This window comes from Falco cherrug, chromosome 1 (genome assembly GCF_023634085.1).
Source record: "Falco cherrug isolate bFalChe1 chromosome 1, bFalChe1.pri, whole genome shotgun sequence".
In the NCBI taxonomy this organism is placed as follows: Eukaryota; Metazoa; Chordata; class Aves; order Falconiformes; family Falconidae; genus Falco; species Falco cherrug.
In genome coordinates, this window is record NC_073697.1 from 98,005,875 (window position 1) to 98,025,387 (window position 19,513).

The 19,513-nt window shown below is 38.7% G+C and overlaps 1 protein-coding gene across 4 annotated transcripts in view; it reads left to right on the forward strand.

The window, feature by feature from the left end:
* The window catches only part of LOC102055045 (acetoacetyl-CoA synthetase), a 45,515-nt gene extending 27,149 nt beyond the window's left edge, over positions 1–18,366 (forward strand). For all 4 annotated transcript variants that reach the window (XM_055723342.1, XM_055723345.1, XM_055723350.1 and 1 more), the window contains 10 exons: positions 4,036–4,116; positions 5,231–5,355; positions 8,029–8,093; positions 8,275–8,397; positions 9,935–10,048; positions 10,555–10,680; positions 12,281–12,350; positions 13,250–13,308; positions 14,127–14,329; positions 17,014–18,366. In XM_055723342.1, coding sequence (XP_055579317.1) covers positions 4,036–4,116; positions 5,231–5,355; positions 8,029–8,093; positions 8,275–8,397; positions 9,935–10,048; positions 10,555–10,680; positions 12,281–12,350; positions 13,250–13,308; positions 14,127–14,329; positions 17,014–17,151 — 1,104 coding nt within the window. In that variant the 3' untranslated portion in view covers positions 17,152–18,366. The remainder of the gene's footprint in view (positions 1–4,035; positions 4,117–5,230; positions 5,356–8,028; positions 8,094–8,274; positions 8,398–9,934; positions 10,049–10,554; positions 10,681–12,280; positions 12,351–13,249; positions 13,309–14,126; positions 14,330–17,013) is intronic.
* Positions 18,367–19,513: the final 1,147 nt, after the last annotated feature.

Below are 19,513 nucleotides of genomic sequence, written 5' to 3' on the forward strand. Positions count from 1 at the left end.
AAGGATGTAAAATAGTTTGGTGTAGAGATTGGTGTGGAGACCTTTCAGATTTCAGCTGTTTCCTGGGAGTTAAGCATCAGTCAGAAAAGCATTAGTAGAACTGGCCCAACTGGTAGTTGAAGAAAGGCCAGATAACTTGAATTGGGTGCTTGGAACTGATTTTTGGACACTGTCAAGTTGAGGCCCATAGAGAGCTTGCAGGTTTTATTATCTAGAATTTTTTTGGCTGTAAACTTTACTCCCTATGTTTATCAGTTCAGAGCATGTCATCTTCACCACTCCTTTTTATAAGGAAGGAAGCCAGAAGGCTGGCTGTCTCTTTGGGTGTAGGTTTTGCTTTGTATGGAGGCTTTGCTTTAGGCTTTGTCTTGTTGTGGCTAGAGGTATGTACAACATTACTGACAAAATGACCTGTGCTCACATGCTTTCCATCTACTCTAGTCATGTTCTAAAAGTTGTTCTGGGCAACTTACTAAAGTTCAGGAAATTTTTCCAGCCGTCAGGCATGCAGTTGGAACTTTAACTCTGCCATTAGTATAGTCCTTAATAAAAAGCAGGGCTTTTTCCCCTTAAGGCAGGCAGAATGTGTTGTCTAGCACATTTGTGCAGTTTAATTTATACAATTTGGTACAACTGTTAGCCAGAGTTCATAGTTTCTGCTGTTAGCTCACAGTCAGGAGGAGCATCTTGCGAGACTGGCTGTAGCGTTGTCTAGGTAGCCGGAAGGCAGGATCACCTTGATGTTACAGCCGCAGTGTGTATGTTCTAGCCTCCCTTTGATGGCAAGGACTGGAGGATTTGCCCACAGACAAATCCCATGCTGCCTGTAAACACCTGACTTTGTACATTATCAATAGGAGATCATACCAGGGAGCATGTGACATAAAATGGTCCCTTTGGGACACAAGTCCTGTGTTTGCGAAGAAGAAAGGAGGAGGTATATTTTGAAGCTTGACAGCTGTTTTGAAGCTGTGCTGGCTTTAGACTGGTTAAGTACTTGCAGAGATGGATTAGCAAAAACAAGACGGGTGTTTTGTTCAGTGATCAGTGATGAACAGTAGAGATGAAAAACACTGACGTAGCTCAGAGAACAGGACTTCTGTGTGGCACAGTTCTTTCCTTTCCATGTTACCTGTATGGCTGCTTAGGTTGCCCTTGAATTGTTGCCTCTGCTCTCCATCCGAATAGTCTTCTCGGTTCATACAGAGCTACCTTAGACTTCAGGTGAAGACTACTCATTCTTGCTGGGGAGGAGAGAATGGGATGGTTTGCGGAGTGGGATATGTTATTTATGAGGATTCTCTGTTCCCACTGAGCAGCTCTCTAGTTCCTGTATCGCAGGGTGATTTTTTTTTTTTTTTTTTTCTCATTTCCCCTTGAGTTCTGGTGCTAACACCTCTGGCCTAAAAGCACACTGTTGCATCAGAGGCTCCCATGGTTTGTGTGCTTTATGTGTCAGTCTGGATAAGGCCTGTAGGTAAAAATCCATGCAAAGAAATTCTGAGGTGTCTTCTGCACGCTTGCTTGGCTTCCTATGTTCTGGGCTGAATCTCGTTTCCACTGGAATAGGAGGATTCTCACTGATTTCAACAAAAGCAGAATTAGCCCACAGTCTCTTGTCTCATTTTCCAGCCTCAGATTAAGCAAGGTTTGGGTTTGACAGTTAAAAATGCAAAAAGAGGTGACATTTCAGTGAAGACATTTCTATTATTGCAGTGTGTTTCGATACTGTTTTGTTGCTGTACTGATCTTACAGATGCCAATAGGCAGCTTACTTCAAATTCACAACTCTGTGTGTCTAATCCTGCAGTATGTTTCTGTTTTCTCTGCACATATTCTGTTTTCTTGATACACAGTGAAATAACATATGTAAATAAAGAAAATGAAGCCAGGTCGTGGGAGATGATTTAAAAAGTCGTTCCTCAGAGGGAGTAAGCTTGTTTCTGGTCTTGGAAATAAAGCTGTATTGCCTTGAACAATTGGGCATGCTGTGGGAAGACGTTTGGAGGGTTCTTTCTAATAATTGAAAAACATCAGTGAGTAGTTGTTGTTCTTAAGTCCCAAAAGCATTGGTGGCGATTCTTACCTTGTTGATACAGGCCCCTTTTCAGTTTTATTCCATATTCTCAACTACTTAACGGGAGAATTTTTTGATAAAACTCCGATCAGTTTGTTTCTGTCTGTGTTGAGGACTCGCAAGACCTGGGCTTAAATAGCTGTGCTGCCGCAGGCTGCTTGTGTAACTGCTGGCAAATCGCGTGGGGATTTTCTCACTCAGGCTCTTTCTGAACGCTGTATAGAGAATGCTGCTGGTGTGAGACCAGGACCATGAGTAGCTGCTCTTTCTCTACGTGACGGCTTAGCACTGGTCCCTTATGTGCTGATGATGTGGTTCAGCAGCAGCCCTGCCCACTGTTTTTTTGACACTCAGATGCTCGGCGCATTTATCAGCTGTATGTTAAGCCCAATGAAGACAAGCAGACCAGTAAGTTTTCTGTCAGCTGCCAGATCTGTGTCATAGTCAATGCTGAGGATTTATTTTGAGGGTCATACAAGTCCTATAAATAAACTTGAGAGAGCATCATGGGCTGTAAGCTTTTTAGAGCAGCTATACCTTCTACCACAATACCTCTGTTTCTGGACTGTGACTTACCAGATTTTGCAGGGAAACAGTTCATAGCCTCTGCCTAGTCATTGTTAACAGAACAGTTTTGGTTCCAAAAGTGTAAACCAGCACCAACTAAATGAAGGAAAAAGAAAACAAATACTTATAATTTAATGTGTCTTTAATTTCACGATCTTGTGTGGCTCTTTCAGATTCACCTGCAGGGCAAAGATGCTTACCTTTATAAATGGAACAATTATGTTAACACCTGCAATGTTTTTGGCAACCTTAAAGTTAGAAACAGTGTTTCTAAATCCTGATTTGTATTTTTTTTCGGTTTAAAATGAAGATAGACACAGCTGCCGCTAGGCGGCAGCATTGTGACAGCTTGGTGTGTTCAAACCAGTAGCAGGTGAATTCAGACCTGGCTCCTTTGAGCTGCAAAGAGAAAATAAGATTTACTCCTTTATTTTTATTTAATGTTTTCTGCCTTTTCTCCTGAAGCGTGTGCCAGTTTCATGACTCTCTTTTTCATTTCGAATGTTCATCTGTAACCTTTTTCTTCCGACATAAATCTTGTTCCGTGCTTATGAGGCTCTTAATAGTTCCACTATAACTCCTTGCATAAATGCAAAAAGCATCTTTATTTTAAAATCAACTACATGAATTTGTCAGTGCAGTGAAGTGACTTAATGAAGTAGTTTGTAAATTTATTTATCCTAACAAGGTACGCTTTAATGATGATCAGGAAGGTACTTTAGCAGCATTTTGAACAAAGAGAAACGGGAGCAATATGTTTAACTACGTTATTACTATTGATGCTTTGAGCAGTGAGATTTTTTCACATTGCTAGTCACACACATACATGAGAGATGTATATAGTTAGGTCTTTTGTCTCCTAGATGTTAACAGGTAAGATGGCTTGGGTACGTAGTGTTAATGCGTAGCAGCTGCTGCAGTTTATAGCAGTTCTAGGTCCTTCATCCCTCCCAGTTGCCTTGATATTCTGAAAATGAAACTGAAAAGTCAAAGGGCTTACTTTCGTGGAAAACATGACTGGTAAAAGCATGCTGTTAAAATTCCAGCCTGTGTGGAGTACTCTGCAACTGTGATGGCTGAGCAGAGTTGGAAGTGAAGGAAGTTATTAATTCCATGGAGTAAAAGTGATGTGCGGTGGGAATTGCTGAGGTCTAATGAGAGACGCTGAAAAGTTGTGTGAGAAAACGGAGAATGTAATTGCTGCTGCTGTTGTAGATAGGCCCTGGGATTTAGTTCAGTTGTGGTTAAAGGAAATACTTGCCGTTAATCCTGGAGTGCATCCGGCAAAGTATTGCCAACATTAGGTTTTTTCTGAAGCCTGAATGTGCTGTCAAGAGTTTTGCTTTTCACTTGTGTGAACTTGATTTTTTTCTTTCTCTGTTCTTTTTCAGGGTACGCTAATACAGCATCTGAAGGAACACATTCTTCATGGCAACATGACCAGCAATGACATTCTTATGTACTATACAACGGCAAGTGTGGCTTATTAAGGCATTTTAAAGAACACTTCAATCTATTTTCCTTATAAAGATAGGAGAGCTTTTCATACAAGTCTACAAGTACATTTTTATGTATTTTTAATTCTTGTTCGGCAAGGGATTGTCCTACTTCCCTGAGTTGAAAAAAAATCAGGTGGAATAATAAAATGCATCGGGAACCTTTCTGATGAAAGGTCAAACCAGTGTTAAATGTTTTTGATCTAATTAGTGAGGAAGTAAGTTGATTTTTTACAGTCTCTTAGGCTTATTGATCTGCCTCATCAATATCACCAGCAACATAGGCTCCACCTTCCTGCATCATGCAAAGCTAGACCATGCTGAAGATGAGAATTTCTGTTGTGACTCTGTTTTGGTGGTGAAGGAAAGAAGCTGGCCAACTTTAAGTTCAGTAAAGGAAAGGGACTAAAACTGATCTATGTAGGAGTTCAGTTACATAGTGGGTTTTCTTTATGCTGTGCTGAGGAAAATTATTCCAAAGTCTTCTATTACTGTAACTGTTTGAGAAGGCTAATGTCTTTCCTCAAGAGTTCCTTTCTAAACTTCAACAGTGATAGTCAATTTCCAGACTCCATGGAGTTGTTATAATTGCCTTGTCCCAAATTTCTTGTCTCTTGACTCATGCTTTAAAAGTGTATGTATAGGGAATTACGGAATTGCCATCTTTATTAAGTATTCGTAAGGATGATTTAGGTAAACATCCATCAGGAACATGTAGCTGATCCAGTCTTGGGACAGGTGAGAGGCTAAGGAGTGCACCAGCCTTACTTTCTGATTCCTAAATAAAACAATTATACCTAATCAGCAAGAGATGGGCATAAACTCAGTTGTTGGTTGAACAGTTTCTTAAAGCAGGAAAACTTCAGGCAAAGGAAATTAAGGGGAAGATGGCAGCTCATGCATAAGGGCAGGTAGCGTGTTTTGTTCCAGGTGATTCTGCCAAGAGCTACACATGTCCATCACTTTCTAGTAGGTCCTCTAGCAGCTTATGATAGCAAGTGACACTCCTGATTCTGTGATAGTGTTGCCAAAAAAGTGGATGACTAGCTGAGCAAGATCGAAACTAATACAGGTGTGTTCTTTTTTCCAGACTGGCTGGATGATGTGGAATTGGCTAGTGACTGCACTTGCTACAGGAGCTTCAGTGGTCCTGTATGATGGATCTCCTCTAATTCCATCACCAAATGTGCTCTGGGACTTGACTGATAGACTAGGGTATGTAAACAAGATTAAATGGAAGGATAATGGCCTTTGCTGCTGTTATGATGCCCACACAAGCGACCTCATTAAAGGTGTTGTTCCCTTAGTCAGAGCCTAGTATGTAACATGACATAGTTTATCTTTTGACTTAGCCTTGAGTGGAACTAGTTTTTGAAATTTTGTACTGAAACTGTCTTTGAGAGAGCAGAAGAGACAAAGAACTGATTGTTTCAAATTTGAGTGAAGTATTTGGATTCGAGGCAAACAAAGAATTCTGGTTCAATAGTCAGTTTTCAAGAGCAGCGTTTTCAAAAGGCAGTAGTTGGGAGCAATCTGAAGAGTGATTTCTCAGCACACTCAGAACTTAGAAAATAAGAATCCTTTTTTTTCAAGTAGCTCAACATAAGACTCAGTATAGCACTTTGACTTAAAGATGTAAATTGACTGGAAAAGCTCAGCAAGGTTGCTTATATTTTCATATTTTGCCTTTTAATCTATGATGGTTAATTCTCCCTGCCAAGTTGTTTGTTAATTGTTTTACACAGTTATTTGTGCATAAAAATGCTCATAGTACCCTCTCTTGAAGCCTAGAGAAACGGCAGGTATTGGATAAACAGCTGCAAAATCCTGTGGTGGCATTTAGTTTTGTACACTGGTTAAACTAATTTTTTTGTAACTTTCCTATTTTGCCAGCTTGATGTAAGGAGTAGTTCTGAATGTTTTTACTGGTAAAATGAGTGTAATTTTTAATTGATAATTAAAACTAAATCATTTGTGTTGGAAAGTGGATGCCAAAAGATTCCATTTCTGATTCATGATATTTAATAATTTAAACTTCACTCTGTTTTTTGTGACATGCAATATTTAAAGACTGACACTTTGTCTCTGGCTATTATAATTGAAGGCTAACACCTAGTCAAAAGGCTTTCAGTAAAAAAAAAAAGAAACACAAACCCCACAAACTTTAGATACCTCTCACCCCCCCAAAAAACCCGCAGTAGAACAACAGGCAAAAATTGAGAATCAAGAAATAACACAGCTTATTTTTAAGCATTGTTTCTACATGCCAAAAGTAAGTGAAGATAACTGAAATGTGTCTGCATGTCTCACTTTTGTAATCTGGCGCTAAAAGCAGTAGCCATCTGTGTAGTACTTCATAACGCAGTCTGTTCCCAACTCAGTCATATGTTACGTATTTTAAAAAAAAAAAGGCTTCAACATGTTAAGACCACCTTAGTTCTCTGAAGACGTACCATGCTTTCCTTGAGATACCATATTCTTATATTATCATCAAGATATCTCATGCTGCATGACAAGAAATACTGAAGTGGACTTCAACTAAAGATCTGTTCAAGTGAACTGTATTTAGTCACCATCCACCAATTACATAGCATTGGGAAGGAAATAATAGGAGACTAGGTTCTACATGTGCTGTAGAGGAAGTGTCAAAGAGCTTAAAAATACAGAGAAGCGTTACATATTCCAACTGTAAAATAGGCAATACTTTGTAGCGTGGAAGTAAGGTATTACATGAGTGTAAGAATAGTTCACATGATTGTGGTACGTGATAACTGGTGGAGCAGGATACTTCTGTGGGCTTTCATGGTGCTGTTCCCACGTACCTGATAAATTGCTCTGTGCACAGATGTGTTTGTGCAAATAGCCTTTCCCTGTCCCTACTCAAGAGGTGCCAGCCTCAGTAACTGTCATCCACCTAAATGGCAAGTGAAGACATCCCCTTTTGATACTGTGAAACAGCCTTTTCTCTCTGTGTCTGAAACTCTTTATCTCAAGAGCTGTTCCATCTTCCATCTTGCCTTTGGAGTAAAAGCGAAGATAGCAGGATTTTAAGTTCTACTGATGTATGTATTGTCCGTGTTCTGTGCACTCAGACGTATCCCTTACCCTTATCTGTCTCTGAGTTTCCTTCAGTGATTTTATTGCTGTAATATAAAATTAATTAGCAGAAAGCTGGGAAGAGGATTTCCTGAAAGTCAACAGAAACATTAAACTAGTGCTTTTGGTGATAGAGTAGGGAAGGGGTGCAGCCTTTGTTTCATGTTTTAGTCATGTAGTACAGGAGGGCTTTAATTGCACTTTTTGCAAGGGTGGACTTCAGTTGTTAAGTGAGCTTGGCCAAATTTCATGTTCAGTTAGGCACCTGCAACTCAGACTTCCATCAGTGGAAACAGAACAGCTATCTGAAGAGAAGGTTGCTGGCTACTGTCTTCAGAGTGAAGTATTCTTTGTTAAACTGTGCCCTGAAATGGCAAAATTTTTTATATGTAAGAGTGTACCAAGGCAGCAGTTTTGCATTAAACAGCTTAGTGGCAATTATGGCCCATTAATGAAATAAATGTTATAACATATTCTGTGATGTCTTTGGGGTGTTCTGCAGTTATGAATTCCTGTAAATGAAAGAGAATGTTTTCCATGAAGTGGGAAAGCTTTGCTTAATATTTAAAGATAGAATTAAAAGTTTTAAAGCTGCAGGAATGACATGTGATCTGACTAATTTTCGTTACTCAAAAGGATGTGCCTTGCACTTAAAAAGCTTTAAGAGACTGCATTGCTTGACTAATCAATGTACAGTGTGTAACAGCCTCTGCTTACTGCCTTGGGAACTGCAGGTCTTCAGAATCTTAGCATATTTAAATATGCAAAACATTTAAACTTTTTTCCCTCTAGGATCACCATCCTTGGAACGGGTGCAAAGTGGCTGGCTGTGCTAGAAGAGAAGAATTTAAAGCCATGTAAGCTTCAAAAAACCTACTGAATCCCTCCTGTCTTCCCTCCTCCCTTCTCTTTCCAGATTCTGGCCCTGTTATCTTGTCAAAAAGTCCTTTATGTAATTATTCTAGACTGTAGTGACAAATAGTTACAAACTCTTGTGAAAATCCTACTTTAACCTATTTTGATTTCCTTCTTTTTAAGGTGAAACACACAACCTCCAAACACTCCACACTATACTATCTACAGGATCACTGCTCAAATCTCAAAGCTATGAGTATGTCTACAAACACATAAAAAGCAATGTCCTCCTGGGATCCATTTCAGGTGATGCTTTTTATGCTGCGTGCATCTTACTAATTCTGTTCATTGCCTGTGCATTTCTTTCTTGCTTGTTTGCAGCTGTATATTTAGGAAGCTTAAGCCTTGGATCATTCAGGCTTGGTTATGTTGAAGTGGAATTAACTGTCTTTTTAGTGCAGAGATTTTCTGCATAATTCGGTGTGCCATAATGAAGCTCCTACACTCAGAGGCTTTTTGGTGGAGTATTTCTGACATGGTGGATGTTTTGGGTTTTAGCTTTTTTTTTTCTTAAACAAGATCATTTATTTTGGCTGGCTGTCCTTAGGGGTAGCAGGGTGAGATCAAGAAAAGAGTCTATTAACCTACAGAACACACCGTTCTGCAAATAGCTGACTTTAGCAGAAAATACCTCTTGGAGAGTTTTTTCCATGTTCCCATTTCAATTATTTTGTGCCAAGTAATTGGCACTGCAGACAGATATTTTTTTTTTGTAAATTATATAATTAGAGAAATATCAAGCCCACATACTGTGCAGTTTGTTGTGAGGAGTGCTAGCTGAGGCAGCTTTTATTCACATAAGGTCCACCACAGAACTCTTTATTCTGCTTTTTAACAAGGACTGGCTTTTTCAAAGTGCTTTTTAATTCAGTTCAGTTTGATTTTTAAAGTCTGACTATTCTGCTGCTGGAGTCACCTCTGACTCTGGTCTTAGCAAGAGTAGTGCTGAATCTTGAACTTGCTGCTATAGACACTAATAGTCTCAAATACAGAAGGCTGTATTTGAGTAACTCTTAACAATTGATTTGTGTCTTAACAATTGTACTTCCTTGAAGTCCTAAAAAGACTATAAATATTCCAGCTAATAAGCACTTTGACAGTATCTGTTGCTGTTAAGATAACTGTTCATCCTATAGATATGGCTCCCCCCCTGCTAATGAGAACAAGACAAAAACTAAGTAAATATTGAGTAGAATATCTTGACTGGTAACTTTAATGAAAGCAAACAAGAAAACATTTGTAAGTGATCTTAAATTTCTGAAGTCTGTAAACTAGGGCCTGTTTATTTTCTCAGTCTCATAAAATGGAAATTTCCCTAAATGTCATTAAAGAAACTGCTGGAAGAAGAAAACTTATGCCTTAAGGAATATTTCTGCATCAAGGGCATACACATATAAAGACATATAAAGTAAGAAAAGAAAGCTCCTTCTGTTAGAAGTCGTGCAACGTCCTAGATCAGAGGTCCTCAAACTTTTTAAACAGGGGGTTGGCCCGCGGTTTAAGTGGCAGGAAATCATCTGTGGCTGCTTGGTTTCCCCTGGGGGGCATGGGGGTTCTGTAAATACCAGGGACTGGATTGAGGACCCTGGGGGGCCATATCTGGCCCGTGGGCCATAGTTTGAGGACCCCTGTCCTAGATAGTACTCTCTACCCTGTGCTGCTTAATGTGGATCAGAAGCATTTGCCAAAGTTGGTATTTGCTGTTCTAGAGTTCATATGTAGTTTTCAGGTTTGTTTTTTCCAAAAAGTACTGTGTATTTTAAATGGACTTCTTTTATTGTAGGTGGGACAGATATAATTTCGTGTTTCATGGGTCAGAATGTTACAATTCCAGTTTACAAAGGAGAAATTCAGGCCAGAAATCTTGGAATGGCTGTAGAAGCATGGAATGATGAAGGTAACTATTACTCAAAATATTGTATGTTCTTACGAAATACAGTAGTTTTATGGCCTTAAGTTTCATTCATCAGATGGGTAAATTGTCAGCTGTTAAATGGGTGGTTTCACTTTGGGAACTTGTTCCATAAAACCTGCATCCGTTTGATCTGGATCATACAGGACTAGTGAAGATATTCAATGTGTATGAAGGCTCTCCTTTTCTGTTACTCTGCTGAGGCACATCAAGGCCAAGTTCTGGACTCTGGGGTGTGTGTGTTGATTAGCTATATTGCTGTGGATGCCAGGCTGTCTTCCACCCTGTGGTGTAACTCTCTTGGAGTTACTGAGGTTAAGATAAGGATGAGTTTAGGAATTGAGCACAAGCTGTTAAGACCACCAGTCACAGCTTATTTCATACCTACATTGGCATCTGGCATGTAAGTAGTGACTATAGATGCTCTTTGCTTTGGTACTCCATTGTTTACAGAAGGGAAATGCCAAAAATACATCTTTCTTTGCAAATAGGAAAACCAGTTTGGGGTGAAAGTGGAGAGCTGGTTTGTACCAAGCCTATTCCCTGTCAGCCTACGCACTTCTGGAATGATGAGAATGGAAACAAATACAGGAAGGCTTATTTTTCAAAATTCCCAGGTATGTACCAAAGGGCTTTGGATATTGCTCAGACTGACCAAGGATATAGATTATATTACTGCTGTTAGGAAAGCACAGGTTTATTCTTGCTCAGTTATAGCAGGTGCACCTTTGAATCTAGATTTCCAGGGTGAGAACTCTATGGCATGTTTCATGGTATCTCACTCTGTTTTCTAGTGCTTTGTTTTGAATATGGATCCAAATGAGTTTAATAAGAATCTCTGGAAAGCTCCAATCCCATTTTGCTTCTGCTCTAAATTAGGCAGATATGACTGTAACAGCCTGATGATCTGTAGCACAGACATAGACTTCTTGGCGTGACTGTGAAATGAAAGTGCTGAATAGGTCAGGGAGCAATCCTCCATTAACGAGTGCTACTGCACCTCTGCCAGAGGTTCTTACCTAGCCAGAGGAGTGGATTCTAAGGGATACGTGCTGACCTGCTACCTCATTAGCATGAGGTTTAAGTATATGCTGCCTCAGACGTGCATATTCTGCATTCATACAGTCTTCCAGTGGTGGTAAGAGTAAAGGAACAGATAGTGTGGGCCCGAGGCTTTCTTCCTAATAATTGTGGAGGACTCTGCTCATCCAGAGCTTTTGCTTATGTGGCACAGTGATGCTGAACTCCTTGCTGCCTACTGAGCAGAGGCTTTTATAGGAGCCAGGATGTCAAGCTGCTGCTTTTTGGAGGCAGAAGCTTTTTAATAAATAGCAGCAATACAGTATTGATTCAGAGGAGAAGTCAGGATGTATGGCAGGAGATAATCATATAGGAAAATTGAGGAAACGTGGAAGTTGCAGTCTGCATTTAAGCCTGACAACAATAAATGGAAAAAAAAGTGTGACAGGTTAGACTGAAATCACTATGGTCCCAAGGTTCTGTCTGAAACTCCCTTTTCTGTCTTTCCTTGTAAATAAGCTTAAGGTTGTAACGGTTAAGTTAGAAAATGGTCTTATGTGCCCATGCATGTGCAAATAATTGACGTTTGGGGTTTTTTTAGGAAAAGTTGAGTAGAACTGACTTGCATTTCTGTTTGTGGCAGGCAGCTGTAGTGGTATCAATCTTAATACAAAAATTATTTCAGCTCTGAAAAACTAAATCTGATTTTCCGTTAACATAAATCAAGAACATTAAGCGCATAAGCTCCTTAGGGAATTGTTAAGACCTATTGTGTAAGCTAGGAAAGCTTGCACAGAACTATACATTATAAAAAGTGGATCAAGAAAGACTGGTGGGAATATTGTTACCTTGTGGAAGATTCTTCCAGTTTCCGCAAAATGTGGTATTCAGAGCTGCTATTCATCAGTTTTCTAAAGGATGCTGTATAGTCATGCAAACGAGCAATTGGAAGATAACCCAGGGTTTGATAGTATGTGTGAGCTGCTCTTGTGTGTGCTAGCTCTTTGTAGTAAATGCAATGTGGATTGTTTACTTAGTTAAGTACTGTCACATTTGCTGTGGGTAGTTCTTGAAGTGTATCTGAGATGTTAAATTTTTGTATGTGTTTTACTAAGTTAGTATGAGTTGAGTTATACAAATGCCTGCCATGGCTGGATCAGTAAGAAATCAGCTGCTTAACCTCTCATTTTCTAATAGGTGTTTGGGCACATGGCGATTACTGCAAAATTAATCCCAAGACAGGAGGAATTGTCATGCTGGGTCGCAGGTATAGTGTTTTGGTAAAAATATTCTGAGTACACGAGTGTTAAAATTTGCGAACTTCACCTTAGAGCATGATGATTATTCTCCATTATGCCTGTTAGCTTTATGTTAATTTTGTTAAATCCAGTCCTGTGAATTTCAATCCTTAAATCAATCAGAGCAATGGGATTAGAGGGAAGGAAGCCCATTTCAAATTTCTGCCTCACTTTTGTATATGTGAACACAAGGCAGTTGTGTTCCATGGTTTATGATGATCATTTATAAGAGGGTTTGTTGGAAATGCAGGAACTTCTGGGTTTTTTCCTGGGCTTGGCTTTCCACTGACTTGCTTTACAGCAAAGCTTAATTATGGAAGGTCAGGTATTAAGTTGCACTTGTTAGTGATTGTAGACACTCCAGATCACAATTGGAGCTCCATTTTTCTGTTTGCATTTAAAAGTTGCTGTTCAAAACAAAGTTGAGTGAATGCTTTGAAGCTGTGCCTGCATTGTCACAAATAGACCTACTACAACAGGCATATATGGTGTAAGGCTGCTATATATGAAACACAAGTTCCAGCTATAATATAAGTGTAATGTAAAGTAATGATGTGCAATTGCAATATTGGGTATTACAAGGATTCTTGGTCTGTTTTGTCATCAGTGGTGTTTGTGTGTTTGTAGGCTCCTGGAGAGGGGAGGGATTGGGAAAGGTGAACGGATAATGTTGAAGCCCTCTGTACATCTTCATTCTAACAAGCAAAAAATGCCTTTTTGCATCAGATTCTTTTGAAGTTCTGTTTCTAATGTGGCTGCATATTCACTGCATGAAATGCAAAGAGACCTTGCTAATTGCATCAGTTTTTCTCTTTTCATCAAACTAATCACATTTTAATGCTGATTTGTTTTGTGTGTGATTTTTCAGTGATGGTACGTTAAATCCAAATGGAGTGAGATTCGGAAGTTCTGAAATCTATAACATAGGTATTAAATCAACTTTTCACCTCTTTCAGCTGTGACATTATTGCCTTAAATCTGAAATGTAAGCATTGTAAAGGTGTTTGGAAGGATTAAGTAATAGAAGACTTGCTGTTCTTCAAATGAAAGACAGTATAGAGCATATTTGCATTAACAGCAAAATTCAGTTTTGTGGACACAAAATTTTGTGGAATTGAAATTTCCTGAAGTATCTGTAGGGCTGGAAAAGACTAGTTGAGGTGTGTTCTTTGTAACGTGTTGCTTTCATGTAAAGCCTTACAAACAAATAGTATCATGTAGATTTATAAGAGAATACCTAACTTCTGAGGCTTCCCCCTGCCAAGGCAAGCTCTTGACACTGGTTTATCGTATCTTTCCTAATTAAAGACGTTCTTGAGCTTGTGCTTCATATTTCAAAGAAGCTCTGTCTTGTGAAAAGTGGTGAAGCTGTGTGCCTGCAGAGGTGCTAATCTGAGACTTAAGGACCTCTTTGTTGGCTCTCCTTGTTGTGTGATCAGGAATGTTAGTTTTCTGTCTGTGCAGCAGTAGGGATTGTGAGGAAACCCACAGAAAATAGCTTAGTGTAACAAGCATGTAAAAGCCTAAATACATACGGTCCTTAAACCTGGATTTTCACCTGAGCAAGAGTTAAAATTTCAGAGCACCGGGGGAAGCTTATTGTAGAATAATCTAGCCAGGAGGCCTGTGTTGCCTTTGCAGCATTAGGGGAAGTGGTATTTCTTTTGGTGGAGCCATAAAAAATTGTACATCCAGGCTAATAATACAAATGCAGGTTCTGATAAGGACTCTTCCTTTATTTTCAGTTGAAGCCTTTGAGGAGGTTTCTGATAGCCTCTGTGTCCCTCAGTACAACAAAGATGGGGAGGAGAGGGTGATACTCTTCCTGAAGATGGCATTAAACCATGCGTTCAGTGAGGATCTGGTGAAAAGAATTCAGGATGCAATACGTATAGCACTTTCTGCCAGGCATGTTCCAAGCCTCATTCTAGAAACCAAAGGCATTCCGGTATGTCATGAAAAATGCTGCCTACTTTTTTTCTTTGTCACCTTGAATAGTAATTAAGGAGCAGTTGTCATTGCTCTTCAAACCCACATGTGTGGAAATTTTAGCATCTCAAAAGTGTATTCAAGCTTTATAAATAGTTTGTCTATGTTGCCTAGCAACATCATTTCATCTCCTTTTCAGCTAAGCATGTTTTTGTTTTTTAACAATACCTAAAAATGCCCATTCTCAGTTTATAAATGCGTTGCATTTTCTCAGTAATATATACTTAAGCCTTTTAAAGGAAAATATTAAAACGGTAATTTAACTTTAGCTTTTCCTTTTTTTTTCCCCATAAGCTTATTTTGGTTTTGTTTTCTTGTTTCAAGTGACATTCTTATGAAAGCTGAGAGCACTGAGCAATTTCATAAAACCATTTTGTAAACAGTTTCACTTTTACATCTGTTTAGCCATTTAAGTGTAGTTCTATTGCTGTCTTAACTGTAGCAGTAACTACAATAAAATAGTCGTGCTTATGACAGAGAGGGGAGAGAAATTTGTACAGCTAAAGGTTCTGCATGCTCAGTGTTCTGGAGCTGCATTACTTGCAGTGGTCTTCCTTGCTGTATGAACTCTTCAGTTGCAACGCCTATTTTTTATAGTCCTCTCTGTTCTCCTCAACAGCTCTATGAGCAGCAGAATGGGGGTACAGAGTGCATTATCATGTCCATTTGCACATCGACTTGAGTGTACCTAGAGAAAAGACTTGAGACTTAAGACCAGTTGTCTGATATTCTGATATGTATTTACTGCCCATGTGGGTTTCTATGTGAAAGTGGTTCAGGATCCCCAGACTCGGTGCGCACAGCCAGCTAGTTCTGATCTGTTGAGTTACTTCTGTTTCAGGCCACTGTTGGCAAATAATACTTGGCTCAAAATGACCTCTTAGCATGAGTGTAAGACCCCCTGCACCTATTAAATGGTGAAGACTAAATTTTCTGGGCTGTAACTTAGCTTCTGCATGAAGTGTTGAACTTGTAAGCCATGTATAGCACCTGAATGTACAGCCCAAAGTTGACGGCAGTGAGGTGTTGGTGATAGGCTGCCCCTGTCATAGATCATTAATTAGTTCACACTATGACTGAATTTCCAACTGAGTGAATTTTAAATACCTTTCAGGTAAATATGCAGTAGTAAAGTGATCAAAGCAGTCTCCCATCTTTCTTTGAAAGTTTTGCTTGGAAGGGAAAGCTCTCTACTTTCTGCTACTTTTAGTCATGTATTTGAATCTTCATCTGAAAATACCATCTAATCCTGACTGTAGATTGGTAGAAGTAGCTGTGTTGAAATGATTAGGACTTCAGTAGTACAAAGCAGGTTTTTTTGAGGTACTTGGGTGTTGAAATGCTGCAGACTCTTAGTGTAAATCTTTCTAGTCCTGCCCTGACCACATAAGCATTCTGGTCATCATCCACAAGATGTTTATTGATTAAAGTAAACAAATTTGTTTTGCTGAACAGTCTGTCCGATCTTTTTTTAAAGTTCCTTTGCAGGCCACTGAGGTCTTCTGGTTTCTGAGCACTTGCAAAAATTAGGTTGATAATCATTGAGGAGGAAGAGTGGTTGATCAGTGTGGTTCAGGAGGGTAGGATTCACATGACTTCAGTAGTTTTAATAAGGAAAAGTTTGATTTTTAGTATGAAGGTCAATATTGCAAGTTGAGGGTTACTTAGCCTGGCTCTAAAAGGTCTCTAATAAAAAATAGTGATGTCTGGAGTTCAGGAGTTTCCATGGCTTTGGAGTCCAGGAACAACCTGGATTTCCTGATCAGCAGAATCAGTTGTAAAGCAAGGGCAGTTTCTGTTTCTGCAGAACAGAAACAAGACTGAGATCTGGAGGTCAGCTTTTCAAAGTTGCTGTCCCCCAAAAATTCTCAGTGGTACCAGCTCAAGGAAGGTCGTATTAAAGCCTCAGTGCCTGTAAAAGCAGAGATCATAATCGCAAATGGGCCTTGATAGTTGCTGTTACCATTGGAGTAGTTCTTCCTTACTGTATTTTACTAGTCAGAAATTACAGTGGTCTGATCCCAAGAAAAGGAGAATTAGATTTGTGGTTTTCCTGCAGTGCACTTTGTTTTGGAGTAATGCAATGTAATCTTGTGTGAATCGTAACTGGAAGTGAAGCTTCTGTTTGTTATGGTTTGTTTTGAAACATTTCAATGTAGAGGACCATTTAAGCTCAGTGTTTCACTTTATTAGAAAAAGACTGTCCATTTAAGGTAGGAAAGTCATGCTTTTCTTCTTCCAAAGTTAATGGAGTTGGGCCTTGTTTTTTTTCAGCCCACCCTTAAAAAATTAAAAATTGTTTGAAAATTGGATGTGTCAGAATATGAAACGTTAAGATATTAGTGTTTATACCATGATTCTGATCTGGTTTCATTGGTTTAAGTTGAAGCTTGATCAGATTCTCATGCTATTACTAAATAGGAGTAATAAACTAAAATCATATACAAACTCTTCTTTAAATTCCACTTATTCTTCAAGTGATTTTTCGGAAGAAAGATTCTGGTGCCTCAAGTGTAACAGAAGGGAAAACCATTGTGCTAAATTTTGATTGGGTTCTGGGATTGGTGGGGGGTTTCATGAATATTTCCTTAAAGCTACTTGCATGAAAGGTGTAATTTTATCATTGCTGGTTTTGTTTTTCAGTATACCATAAATGGGAAAAAAGTGGAAGTAGCTGTGAAGCAAATAATTGCAGGGAAAGAAGTTGAGCAGCGGGGAGCTTTCTCAAATCCAGAGACTTTGGACCTGTACCAAAATATTCCTGAGCTTCAGAACTTCTGAAGTCACTTGCTTGGTTTTTTTGCATCTGTCTTTGTTCTGTGTGTGTTTTGTATATACCAATACTGTATGTAAAGCAAAAGCTCTGTTTAATACCAATGGTTCTTTTAAAAGAAAAAAATATTTCATTAAGTGCATTATGAAAGGATTGGGGTAAAGCTTAGCTCCCTTCTATTGGTTAAATATGCCATATATCTTGGATTTTTTTTTTCCAGCCTGGAAGGAGGCACCTACCTGTTTTGATTTTTATATATATATCTGAGTGCATCTTTTCTGGTTAGACTTACATCAGCAGCCCATCTAACGGGAGCACCAATAGCATAAGTTACAGTTGCAAGTACAATATTTCTTTCATAAAATGTCTGCTTTCTTATTTTTTAAACTGGATTTTTAGCTACCTTTTTCCAGTCCATGTGTTTGTCACCTGTAAGGAATATACAGTGATTTTAACTACTTGACTGCAAAACATGGGTGTTCTATATGTAGTATGCAGTTAAATGTTTTTATAAAGCCAAATCATAATGCACTAAACCCATTTGACTTGACTCACAACAATTTCAATCTTGAAATATCTCACGGTACCCTTGAAGGTAATTGCCGCTTCATTTTGATGTGAACTTCTTGTTGTTTTAAGCTTTTAGTTGATAGACTTCTGGGGGCTCAGAAAGTGAGGGAGCAATTGCCGCCTCCTTATTCCTGGTGTAACTCCAGGCTATTTCCATGGAATTTACTGTCATGACTCCGGATTAACATCATTGCAGTTGAAGACAGCATTTTGCTTCCTTGTTTTGAAGTTCTTTATTGGCTATAAGGCAACAATCCTGTGTTATGTTAGCTGAAGAATTCCAGTGTGCTCATTTATTAAAAGTTTTGTAACTTTTTTTACTAAATGTCATGTTGAATGTGAAAGACTAAATTGTTTTCTAGCTCTGTATCCTTCCAGTTTATAAAGGGAAAAAAATACTGTGATGAGCATACTAAAACAGTAAAATGGAAGCACTAAAACATTGTTTTGTTTTTCCTAAAATACAGTTGCAGTGGTTGTAGCGAACCTCTGGCATTCAGTATCACCTGCACTATTTGAATTTTGTGGTATTTTATGTATTTAATGCATTAAAATCATGGATGTACTTACAATTGTGTTGGATGCATTCAGCATTGATAAAGAGTTAAATTGATTCATATATATATTATATATTACATATGTTTCAACTTTCACTCAGTTGTCTTATTTTCCTTTTGATTGGGTGTCATGGAACCATTTGTAGCTTAATTCGTTACTGGTTTTAATTCAGCTTCACCCCACTACAAAATTACTGCTCTCTGAAAGTTTTGTCCTGTTCTCTTATGCAGAACCCAGGACAAGTGAAGCCTTGCTGCTAGTTAGGTATGCGTGGTTGGCTTGTGGAGAAGGTCACAGGTGAACAGGAGTGGAAGAAAGTACACTGAAAATGTGCCTGGTGTCTGTATAATAAGTTGTTGGTTGCTAGAAGGGATACATGTGTGCACTGAGAGGTCTGTACTCCATTACTTAAAGCAAAATCTAGATGCCCATGGTTAGCTGCAACTAGTAAAGTCTATTGTATTTCTTCCACCCTGTGATGGATTTCAGCTCGCTAGCTCCAGTAAGCTTAAGGCTGTTGCAAAATATGTCAAATACTGCTAGTAGTAATTCAGCAAGAGTGAAACTGCCTATAAATGTAGCTGAGTAGCCCCTCTCAGGTAGCCCATGACTGAATCAAAAGAACAGAGTCATTGTGGACCCCAGCTCCACACTCGCTGCAGGATGCAGAAATGCCTCATTAGCAAATGAAGCTTTAAATGAGCTGGTCTCCATTTGACTTTCTGAACTATACGAAGTCAGACAATATACCATGCTAGCATGATAGATGTGATAATATAAATACCAAGCACCCATTAGAAAAGTATAAAAATGAGCTATCCAGCTGCCAATAACCTATGATTAAAAGTACTTTTAAATTCCTTTTCCCTCTGGCATGCTATATATAAATTTTGCATTAACTGTGACTTTGTATTCATTAAAACTTCATTATATTGTTCTTTAATTCATGCAAAATGTCTGGAGTTTACAAAGCCCACAGATCCTTATTAATAAGTAATTTTGGGATATTTCATTAATTAAAGATAGTTTAGAAGCACAGATACATTAAGAACATACACAATGCCTAGAGGCTGCTTTTTTTAATCCTTTATCCTGCTGGAAACACCATAGAAATTTTTGTTAACAGATCTAATTTGATCTCTTGCAAATGTCAGATGTTGCAAAGCTTTTCCCAGACTATAGTTACACACAAAGTGGAGATACATATATTGAAAATGAATTTATAGCTGTGAAGCCTTGATG